The sequence below is a fragment of the Patiria miniata genome, unplaced genomic scaffold (assembly GCF_015706575.1).
Source record: "Patiria miniata isolate m_02_andy unplaced genomic scaffold, ASM1570657v1 HiC_scaffold_26, whole genome shotgun sequence".
Classification (NCBI taxonomy): domain Eukaryota; kingdom Metazoa; phylum Echinodermata; class Asteroidea; order Valvatida; family Asterinidae; genus Patiria; species Patiria miniata.
In genome coordinates, this window is record NW_024037065.1 from 9,613,195 (window position 1) to 9,625,550 (window position 12,356).

Sequence of the window (12,356 nt, forward strand, 5' to 3'; positions counted from 1 at the left end):
TCGTAACCTTTTAAAAAGCCTCCCTTTAAGACTCGAACTCGAGCGATTTCTTGGGGGGAGGGACGGGGCCCTCACTCTTTCCGAAGCCATCGCCCCAAAATGGGGCACTGTTTGTTTGAAAATTCTGTATGCACAAAATTCATTCAAACGAAGATCCACAATTACGAGGGAAACATCTGCAGCCAGACGCCTAGCCATCTGTCACCTTAACAGCCTTTAAATCATACTAATTATCTATTTGGTTATTAGTTTTAATTAGCTCGATGTAGACCTACATGCATCAACATCACGGAGGAAAAAATAATCACCATTTTTCGTAGTCTGGTTCCCAGACCGAAAGATTCTGACTATTCCTGATGAATCTTAGGGTAGCAGACCAGTAAATAAACTTCCATAGACCCCAATGGTAAATGCTCCCACTTCAGAAATTTGGGAAAAATACTTACAACTCTCCAAGGTGTTCGAGACACACATCAAATTAAAGCTTATTTCATCACCTTTCATTTTCTTTTCAATTTTTTGGGGTCAACTGATGACTTTTAGGAGAAATTTGCATCCGAAGATGATCACCCTAAAAATAGTCCTGAAGCCCATCGCCATTTTGAAAAACGATGGCTACACTCCATTGCAAAATAGAGCGCTTTTAGGGTCCAAATTACATCCAAATTACACACAACTGCAAGCTCCCAGTCCTGTGCACGGCTTCCACCCATATTTTTTACAAACCCTCAAGTTCATGGCCCACAATACTCTCAAATACTGAAGATTTTGAGGGCATGCAAATCGTGATCTGGCCGGCGTAGGCAATTTGGGGCCAATTTACTGGTCTGCAACCTTATTGAATCTCCCATGGCAATTTAGATGTAGGACTATCTCACTCATAAGTTATTTCCATACATAATATTCACGTGGTGGCGGTGTCACGTAACTGCGAGATGTGTTATGTATATATCATGTCCATGCCCACCCGGTACCCCTTCTAAAACCTTTGAGCAAGAAAGTCAACCACCGCGCACCCTGTTGCTTCACCAAAATAGTCCCGGGACTATGATGAGCGGGGCGGTGAGCTACAGTCTGGGGGCCGGACGGCGGAAGGCCCGGCTGGGTCGCGGTCCTCGCGCTCTGGACCAAAAACTTCATGGTGACCGGCATTACCAAAGGTCTCGGGATAATGCTGCCGATTTTGCAAATCCAACTGACCTCCCAAATGTGGATTATCGGCTGGATAGCGTCACTGACGATCGCAACAAGTGGATTAGTAGGTAACACCGACAGTATTTTTCTAAACTGCAATTTAATTCAACTGTGTGTATTATATTTATGGCGTTGCGAAGAAGCGCATGCATGGGTGTTGTACTGTATTACAATTGACTGAGCGTTTTCATGCGTATATCAATTACTCATGCGTATATCAATTACTCATCATATCAATTACATTACCTCTTAAACAAATATCCCATGGAGTTCCTCAAGGATCAATACTTGGACCTTTACTGTTCTCTATTTATGATTTTAACAAATCATCAGATCTATTTTCCTTCATTATGTTTGCTGATGACAGTAATTTATTTCTTAGTCATAACAACATTGATGTACTTGCTGATTTAGTTAACCAAGAATTACTTAAAATTTCTGAGTGGTTTAAAGCAAACAAATTATCCATCCAAACAACCTGCATGCTATTTTCCGCTAAAACATGTTCCATTTACCTGATATATATATCGATAACATAAAATTGCCCTATTCTGATTGTGTAAAATTTTTGGGATTATATAGTGATCCTACTCTCTCTTGGAAAATTCAAGTTAACAACATTTGTTCTATTATCTCTAGAAATATAGGTGTCATTAGTAAGCTCAAAGCCTTTTTCCCACAGGAAGTACTGTTTATGCTGTATAATACATTGATTTTGCCTTATTTGAACTATGGTATCCTAGCATGGGGGAATTGTGCAGCTAGTTATTTGAATAGTTTTCTTAACCTACAAAAACGGGCATTGAGAGTTATTAATTCTGTCGACAGACTAGAACATTCAAATCCTCTTTTCTGTAAACATAAAACACTCAAGGTCAATGACATTTATTCACTTCAGCTTGGAGCCTTCATGCATCGTTTGAACAATAATTTACTTCCAAATCCCATTGCACAAATGTTCTGCAGAAACGAAACTATACATCACCATTTTACCCGACAACGTAGATAATTTCACTTTTCATTTGCAAGCACAACTGTTTACAAAAAGACAATTAGGCATGAAGGCCCTAAGTACTGGAAGTCCTTACATAAATCACTCCAGGGCACTCGTAGCCTTCCATTATTTAAATCCAAACTTAAATCGAATTTACTATCAAATTATAATAGCTCAGATTAATCTTCTTACTGGGTTACTACTCTGTATTTCTTTTTTTCTGATCAGCAATATTATGTTTTTCCGTGTGTTATGTACAATTTAAAATGTATACGTTCAATTGTTTTTCATTTGTTTTTCATTAAATGTTTGTATTAATCCATGTTAAAGGGGATCCCTACTCGACAAGCTCCGCTTTTTGGGGATCCCCTTCCACCATCTCTAATTAGAAAATAATGCGCCCAAAGTGTATATAAATATATTTTGTAAAACAAGCTCGAACTTTATAATACCCAAAACTACATGTATGTATTGATGCCTTGTCACTTAATGAAAGAGATGTGGTAAAAATAATGAAGAATGAATGAATGAATGAATGCATGACTGTAAGCCACTATCTAAATGTAATAATTGTTGGTTGTAATGCAACCCAGACTACATGTGAATATGATACTTTAAAAATATAATTAGGATTTTAATTTTCTCCATGCATCGGTTTCAAATGGGTCCCTTCAGCAATACCATTTTCATTCTATTTCACAGTCATTATTTTAAAATCAAATACACATAAATGTTGACATTGTGTGAACTGATATACGTGCGGAAAATAAACTGCACGATCATTATTATTTCTTCGGTGGTCTGGTCAGAACATGATTTACTATCATGACAAGTTGATTATATTACTCTTAATTTACTACAGACATCATCATTGTGCCCAAAACGCAACATAGCCGAACATAATTTTCACTGTATGGTATCCTACTTCATTGTTATCCTACTTAATTGTTATCCAACTTCATTCGCATCTAGAAACAAGTATGTTCCATCCTTTGATCAACTCAAAATCAAATATTGTACGTCTCCACAGCTCCTTTCGGAGGATTAGTGAGCAGGCGCTTTGGGGCTGGTTACGTCATGATGACGTGTGGCGTGATGATGAGTGCAGCGGCCATTGCCGGATCGTTCGTCGAGAACTCTCTGCAACTGGCGTTGCTGTACACGTTACTGGCAGGTTGTATTCAAAAACATTGAAAAACAACGATTTCAACTTCATTGAATTTCCACATGAAATGTATCGGTTTTCCCGATTAATTTAACACTCGTAGCAAACAGATTCTAGTAGCAAACAGATTCGCAAAGATACTCCAGCTTCTTTCCAGTCATCATGGAGCTTATAAATCTAATGTTAATTAAAATGTTAAATAATATTTCCATCGAATTTGTTTAATACAGGTTTTCCCGGCCAATTTCCTAAAATGTTCAATCACTTCTGAAAATCGGTCAATCATTTTCGTCTGAAATTGAGAATCGCTCTGAACACGCGTTTCATTTTCGCTACCATTACAGAACTGAGCCCAATCTAATGCATTTTCTCAAACCTCAGTTTCTGAGGTTCAAGCCTAATGAAGCATGCAGACCCTGCAGCGGATTACCTGATGTTTTAACATGTTTAGACTGATAAGAGCCTACTTTTGGTCAGTTGTAACTGATCCACTAGCTAAGAGCAGTGACTTGCAGGCCGTGGTCAGTATAGGCGTTACCCATGCCACTGTGTGACCATCCATATGATGCTATTATCATGGAGCTAGATTGTAGGATAGCATGTACATTGTGTATGTACAATGCAGCTGTGTGATTCAGGTGGCTGAAGCATAGAGCAAGGAACAATTTTACTTGGAGCATTATTGGATGCTTGGAGCAAGGATAGCGATCATGGTTAGCATTGGTTAGGAAAATATAATCAAGATCGAGACGACTTTGACGTGAAATTATATGAACCTTGGGATTCCTTTACGCGTGCTTGTCTGAACACTTTAACTGGACCAAATGCTATTAATGGGTGATTAAAAAAAAAAAGCGGAGGCAAACCCCCAAAAATAAATTTCATATTTAAAACAATATGTAGTACCAAAATAATAATGAATGGAAAGCCAATTTCATAAGCTATTGTTAGATGAAAAAATACTGAATTTGCTCAATCCGTTCAGAGAATATCAACATGTTAACGCAATGACCCTAAAGCCTGTTTCATCACACACACAAAAAGACAATTTATTGTGTATTCTGAATGTTTGGAACAACAAAGAAATTGACTCAGAATACTTGTTCCAACAACTGCCAACAACTGTAGTATACAATGTCTTTATTTACAACCCTGGTTAGGCAAACAATACGATTGATAAATATTTTTTTCTTGTTTTTAAGATGGGTCTTTAAAGGACTTTGTTTCTGAATATGTTTAACTTTTATAGTGGGGGGGAGGGTCAAAATGAGCTTTATATTGTCAACAGAAATGTGCACCCTTATTGGGAGTGCGAATCAATATAGGCCCCCTAACTTTAAAAATCCGCCCCCAATTTTTGGAGGGCGAATCAAAGTAATTACTCCTCAGTTTAATTGTCATCAGAAATCCGTCACCTTAACTGGGACGGTGAGTTTAACCTCTAAGTTGTCCACAGAAATCCGCACCTTATTATTGAGAGGGTGAATCAAAGAGTGCTCTAAATTGCCAACAGAAATCGACCCTAATATTGAGAGTGCGAATCAAAGTAAGCTCTCAACGTAAAACTGAAATCCGTCCCTTTGTTGAGAGGGCGAATCAAAGGAATTAAGCTCTAAATTGTCAACATGTTAAATCCGCCCCTTATGAAGAGCGCCGATTAAAATAAGCTTTAAATTTTCAACAGAATTTCTCCCCTTATAGTGGGAAGGTGAATCAAAGCATTGAGCTATGATCAAAGTAAGCTCTAATTTACTTTTCAACAGAAATCCGATGACTGAATCACTCTGGAAATATGCAACACTTAACAGGGTTTATGTTCAAATAAAATCTGGACAAATATCCAATAGTTTGGTGATATGTCATCCTTTTTACAGAGTGTTTTGAATATTCAGAAGTAGGTGTACTCAAAACAATTTTTGTACTCATTTTTATAAGTAATCGCCACTCAATTCAGTCAACGAAAAACTACAACCCATACAAGTCAGTTCATTATCTCTTGGTTGGTTGATTGAACATTCATACAATTTCTTTTCCGCAGTACAAAACAATAGTCTTCGCAACAACAAAAAAAACGATTAAAAAGCAATGTGATGTCAACCTCATAGTACTCAAACATATAATTATACAAATTGCATCTATGACTTAGAGAAGTTTATACCCAATATGAGATTTATGTGTTTATTAGTCATCAGTTCGGGGTTTTCTTAAAACGTCAAAAGTTATTTCGCCTTGCAGTCGCACGTTTGTGGTTTTAACTTTTCGTTAAGTACACACGATGAAGCTGTTTTTGAATAACAAATAGTTTATGTATTTAAGCTCAATTTTGTGGAACAGTAATATGAAGGAAGGTGTTTTTCTCCTACTTATTTTCTGTTACTTTGACAGCTTCTGAAAATATGTAACAAAATGGCACTTGGGCCACTAGGCCGACTTCCATAAAAAAAACTCTGGCCAATGGTTTTTACTGACCATGTTGTTTTCCATAATCTTCCGTATGGGCATAGCCTAATGCTTCTTCTGGAAGCATGGTCTAAGTTTCTGAATAATAACAGTCAAGTTTCAAGCCCCCGGGAACGGGGGTGCTGTGGATGCTGCAGCACCCCCAACTTTTTGTATTGGGGTGCTGGAATATGCTTCAGCACCCCCTTCTCCTAGGCAAAAATGTGTTCCAGCCAGCAGTGTTCTACGCGACGATGAAATTGCGCCGCTACGCTATACATTATGCTTGCTCTACAAATATCTCCTTCGTTTTGTTTGTTTCTAGTTTTGCTGCGGCTAAGCGCGGCGCTTCGAAAGTCTAGCTCAACACTGTAAAATATCAAGAGGAGGTATTTTCTAAATCTTCAGGCAGTGCAGAATCGATATTTCTTCTCAAGGTATCCACAATTATGACATGTCTATGATATTTCCGCCGTGATGGAAGCTTTGACCCAGAAGCAATAACCTCGGCCATGACGATGGTGGTAAAGTTGTTTATGCTTGCCAGGATTTTTTTCATTCGATCTTTTAATAGGGGCAAATGTTTATACCTTGCCCCTGAAGGTTTTTCTTTTCATTTAAAAGTTTCATTGACGTTGCTAGCATTTTGTACTCAAGATTAACAAATAGCAAGGTTCACCGTGACACAACCCCAACCTAAAAGGAGTGGGACGGGCTTTTATTGAAACTATAGTCATGCTACAATTCCAGTGTATTTTCGTTTTAATAAAAAAGCTATTCATGTTTTACCTCTGCAAGTTTTTTTCTCATAAAATCTCAGTAAACCGATAAATCCCTGCCATAAAAAAGCTGTTCATCATCCTCTGCAACTTTTTCCTCATAAAATCTCAGTAGACCGATAAATCCTTGCCTAGCCCCAAACTTGCTATCTACCGAGCATAAACATAAAGATGCATTCGGTCTTTTAGTCTTTTATATTTGCCATTCTCTGTAACAAACAAATAACACTGCATACATCGAGAGCTACATTGTTTGGTGAGATAGAACTAAAGTGGCCCCTGGCCCTGTGGCCCCACGCCGTAATAAAACAAAACATACACGAAGGAATTTACTAAATGTAAGAAAGCAGCCTTGCAACAATAATATTTACATGCGATGTCATGCATAACGATACAATTCTTTTTCCAGAATGAAATGGAACCAATACTGGAGATAAAAATACAGCGTTCTCCACTTTTCAGTACAGTTAAACGTTTTAAGAGCAACAGTATATTCTAAACAAAATAATGAAATAAATTGTCTTCATAATCTCAAAAAACGTTTGCTAGCAAAGTCAAATGAAAGTGGCCAGGAATCACCCCCAGATTGCACCACAGAGCATCTATATTCCAAATTAAGCCACGACGTAAGGGCTTTGCGCTCCGCTTTCGCATTAATTTTGTCCGTCCTTTATTCCAGCACCCCATGGCAAAAGTTTGTTCCAGCGGCAGTGCAAGTTTGTCACAAGTTTAATCATGCGGGGTCTGAACTGATTGCTTGATGTATCATGCTTTACCTAGATTGGGTATACTAGACCCATGCGTGTACCGTGCTTTTTCATTTTTGTACAGTATTTGTATTTCACACTTTTAATGTTCATTGGCATATCATTACCTCAATAAATCACATTCATAAATACCTCAGACAGTTTAGCTATTCCTATTGGTCGAGAGCCCGTCACGTGGCCGGTCTTAAACGGATGATAAAGGTTAAAGACATGGCTAGCTGGTCTTAAACACTTTTCCAGTGTCACAATAAAATATGGACTCCTAAAAATCCAGTGCCTCTTACCGTTTCATTGGTTGAACGTTCACAATCCTCACGTAGGCATGCGCAACACTACAAGCGAGTCAGAATTTTATAGTTCTAAATTCAAAACGCAACGCCCCAGGTACGTTCTGCGTGACATCGCGCAGAACATGTTACGCGCGCGTCAATCTCCATAAAAGGGTTGTTTACATCTTACTCGCCAGCTGAACACTCCATTATTTTGCTAGAGGGATGTTTCAAAAAGCATGAAGTGAACTTGTTGAACAAAATCGGGATTTTTTGAACGAATTATTTGATATTTTTTTTACGGATAAGGTACTTATGAATGGGAATAAATATGTGATCGGTCGGTATTTATCACTCTGTTTAATACCGCTTAATTACCCTCGCCTCCGGCTCGGGTAATTATCAGCACCCAGACTCTAGTGATAAAAACCTCCGGAGCACACATTTATTCCCTTATTATAGGAAGTTGTCAATAAATGCATTGAGTGTGTGATTCAGTGCAAAATACAAGAGAATCTACGACATCAGCTGAAATGAACTTTTCGTGTAATTATTTTTTAATGTTTCTTATCAATTTTGTTGTATCCATTTGTTTTAAGGAAATTGTATACCTAACGTGACAATGGTACATCAAATCCCAGTCGTCAGTTGTGTACGAAGTATATAACGCAGAGCTAGCATGCTGTTGAACCTTCAAGTTGAGATGAACATCTTAATAATTGCTTCACACGGGCATAATGCTGACCACGGGGGTGTAAAGGGTTTGTGTGCGGCGTATTGTGTGTTGCGTAACTAATAATAACCACTCCTGAAGTGGCAATAATGTCGGTTAGTCCTGGGCTCCACTCAGTGTAACGGATACCTACTTAATCTCAGATAAGAGCGCAGAGGCGCTAATTACCCCCAAAATGCATTAGCTAGATTGGGCTCGGTTCTGTAATGACCTCAATTTCGTCTTGAAAATTCATGAACCTTCATACATCATTTTCAATTTCGTCTTTGGTCGCTCATTTTCGCCATACTTTTTCGTGAAAGACAATTCAATTTCGTCGTCTGCAATTATTGCTGAACGTGCAATAGATGAATCGATTCCGTCATTTTGCAATCAATGTTATATAAACTTCATTCAAATTCATCTCATAATTGTAGGCCATCTTTCGTATTTTTACGTTTTCATCTGTTCATTTTTGCATATTTACTTTTTTGTGTCTGTTAGTCTCCGTTGTAACGTAGGTCTTTAAACCTTAAATAAGCATTTTTCATGTAACAATTACTATGCAAAATTGTAATCTTTTTCAATATTTATTTAGTTCGTTGACAATTTTATGCGTCAACAACTGAAAGAAATAGGGTATACACAGGCAAATGAAATTGCGTATTTTCCATTTCACGCAAGAAATAAGTAGGCCTATAATTATTTATTATGAAAAGCAAACTAAGTTTCAAAATTAAGTTTCAAAATGTGCAGGAAAAACTATGTATAAAGCAATGTACATAATCGGGGTTACAATGAGACATTAATGTGAGATATTAGTTGCTAGTTTTTGGCAATTAACGTAGATCAAGTAGGGGATACTTTTTTATATTATATCTTTGAAGGTACTGCCATAGGTATATCTAATGTCGTTGCAAAGGAGGCTGTCGGACGCTGTTTTACCAAGAACTACGCCACAGCCAATGGCATCGCACGGACCGGCTCCTCCGTGGGACTGATCGTCTTCGCGCCCCTGGTCCAGCTTTTCTTAGACACCTACGGCTGGAGAGGAACCATGTTACTAGTGGGAGCCATCACCATGCATTCTGTTGCGAGTGGCGCCGTTATGGTAGCAACGAGGCAGCCTGAGCTCGATCAGTCAAACGCATACCAAACGCTCCCCCAGACCGAACACACTAATTCGTCATCAGCACATGAGAGCACTCTCCGTTCTCACTGTGGTTCGCTGTGGAAGTTCGTCTCTAAGAACTTCGAGGTGGGACTACTTCTCAATTCGCGCTACTGGTTGGTGGCCGTCATATCTTGCTGCAAGATCTACGCGTACCTCATGTGGATTGTGTATTTCGTGTCCCAGGCGCAGTCCAACGGGTTCACTTTGGAGGAGGCGGGGTCTTTCGTGACCATCGCGGGCATTGCGAACCTGTTTGGTACAATCAGTCAGGGACCGATCACCGACCGCGGAGTGATGTCCTCGTGGACTCTGGTTGCCGTTTGCCTCGTTATGAGTTCCGTCTCGTACCTTGCCTCCTCTTTGCTGACTTCTTTTTGGCCAATGATGACGTCAGCGGTGCTGATTTTGTTCAGTGACGGGGTCTTGTCCTGCCAGATGGATGTTCTCGTCAAGCAGGTTCTTGGTGTCGAGCTATTGGCGGGTGCTTTGGGCTGGATCGGGCTAAAGGTGACTCTATTATTAGTCGCTTTGGGATTTCTGCCTGGTACGTATAAGCCTAATGAATGAGTGTCGTTTCCTTACGCCACTTTCTTCACTGCATGGAGTAGTCTAGTATGTAGTTTCAACATACAAGTAATAATTATTAGGAAGTACTTTAATTCATGGTGTTACTTGTGTGGCATCACTGGCAATGTGCATCACACCATGCAATAGCGTAAAAGATCAACAATGTCAAACCATTCTTCGAGACTTCCCGATTTCAATTTTACCTTCTGTCTCTGTTTTAAGGTTTGGTTTACGACTTGACCGGAAGTTACACAGCAGCCTTTCTACTGATAGGCAGCGTGCAGGCTGTACCACTGGTGCCTTTGCTGATACTAAGATATTCTCAACAGTAGAACCTTGGAGAGTTTTTTCCATTGGAGGGTTTCATAATTGACTGTGAGTCGATCGGAGTTGAAACAGAAGCATAAGGACATAATGTACATTGAACAAGTGTGTTTTGATCATTAAAGATTACAGATTAAAGATCAATTAAAGATTAGTTGCACGCAATCCTGGCTTTATGCCTTTTCCTGGCTTTATGCCTTTTCCTGGCTTTATGCCTTTTGGTCTGTGTCTGGTGTTGTTGCAATTTCTATGGGTGTGGCAATCTTGCCATACCTCGTGTGAACAACATTCATCCGAGTATGATAATGCAGCATGGCAGTGGCGCACCCAGGATATGGCTTGGGGGGGGGGGCCTCCCATTTTTTCCCCCCAATTTTTTAGAAGTAAAATTGTTGTCAAAAAATTTTGCCCACAATTTTTGGCCGCAGAAAAAAATTGGGGTTTTGTTTTTGGGGCGGACTATTTTGACGTAGGTGGCGCCACTTACACCCCTATTATACTACTCGAAAATAGGCCACATTATCACCAAGGTCCAATCGTGTTAAACATCGTCCCCGGGATGTCGAGCAGTACGCGCCCACCACTACCTGCTCTCTCACCCTGGTATTGGATCATTTGCATGTGCAAGTTTTTTAAACACGTATGCAAATTAGGAATTGTCTGGCGCCTACTGGGGGGGGGGGGGACGGGGCCCTTACTCTTTCCAAAGCCATCACCCCAAAATTGGACACTGTTTTTTGAAAATGCTGTATGCACAAAATTCATTCAAACAAAGATCCACAATTACGAGGGAAACATCTGCAGCCAGACGCCTAGCCATCTGTCACATTCACAGCCTTTCAATCATACTAAATATCTATTTGGTTATTAGTTTTAATTTGCTCGATGTAGACCTACATGCATCAACATCACGGGGGGAAAAATAACTAGAGGTTCGCGTTTGTTGTTACAAACGCAGAGTGGTCGGGTAGACAACTATTTTATGAAACACTGTCCAGTTAACGGGAACATGTAATAGGATTTATATGACTTAAATACATTTAAAACAGCTTTCTTGCCATGTAACTATGAAGTTTCCACCTCCTCGGAAGCAGTAAAAAAGAGAAATTTCAACATTTTAAGCTTCAAAGTTTTTATGCTAATGAAAATTTCCATATTCATGAGCCAAAGCGTGATGTCATTCAAGGCAGAACCGTCTCCATAGCTTTGTGTATACAAATATATATCAAAGTTTTCTTCATTTTCTTGGAGTAAATTCCGCTTTTTATTGTTTATCATGTAAAACAGCTTATTTGGACAATCGTAGTGGCAAATATTTCTTCAAAAAATAATGTTGTGGGTAATTTTGAAGGACTAATTTTTGTACTGTTCATAACGCACCTTTGGCAAGGAGAACCTTGTTTGACAAAAGCAAAATAGCGCCCTCTTATATATTGATGAAAGGATTTACTAATAATTTAAAAAATACCACTTTCTTGTCACTTCCAAAGAAAACAAGTATTAAGATCTTGTATGTATTGTTGCAACACATAGTAATGTGCATGAAAACAAGATGAGCTGAATTTCCACTGCATGTTTCCTTTAAGTTATGAACTCTCTCACCCTGGTATTGGATCATTTGCATGTGCAAGATTTTTGAACACGTATGCAAATGAGGAATAGTCTGGCGCCTACACGTGCGTTACATTAGCGTTTGTTTTTGTATGCGGTGTCTGGGGTAAAAACAACATCAATTCGTCGCGCTGTAAGTCATGAAAACACATTTTTTTTTTAAAGTTAAAATGTTACGATCTGGCCCGCTAATTCGCAGTATTACATTTCAGGTTAATAAAAGCAAACTTGAAAGGAAAGGAGTATTTTTGAGAAGGCGTGGATGTTTTAATTACAATGATCGTGAAAACACGTAATGCACGTTGGATATAACAACACCAACTACACGGTAAAAATCCATTACTAGCAAAATGCGGTATCG

The 12,356-nt window shown here is 39.0% G+C and overlaps 1 protein-coding gene across 1 annotated transcript; it reads left to right on the forward strand.

Moving 5' to 3' along the window:
- The first annotated feature begins 759 nt into the window (after window positions 1–759).
- On the forward strand, window positions 760–10,392 carry LOC119733942 (monocarboxylate transporter 12-like). Its single transcript, XM_038207302.1, has 4 exons — window positions 760–1,258; window positions 3,219–3,362; window positions 9,207–10,037; window positions 10,283–10,392. Exons 1-4 carry the CDS (start codon window positions 943–945, stop codon window positions 10,390–10,392), a joined length of 1,401 nt encoding a protein of 466 aa, XP_038063230.1. The 5' UTR covers window positions 760–942.
- The last annotated feature ends 1,964 nt before the right edge of the window (window positions 10,393–12,356 follow it).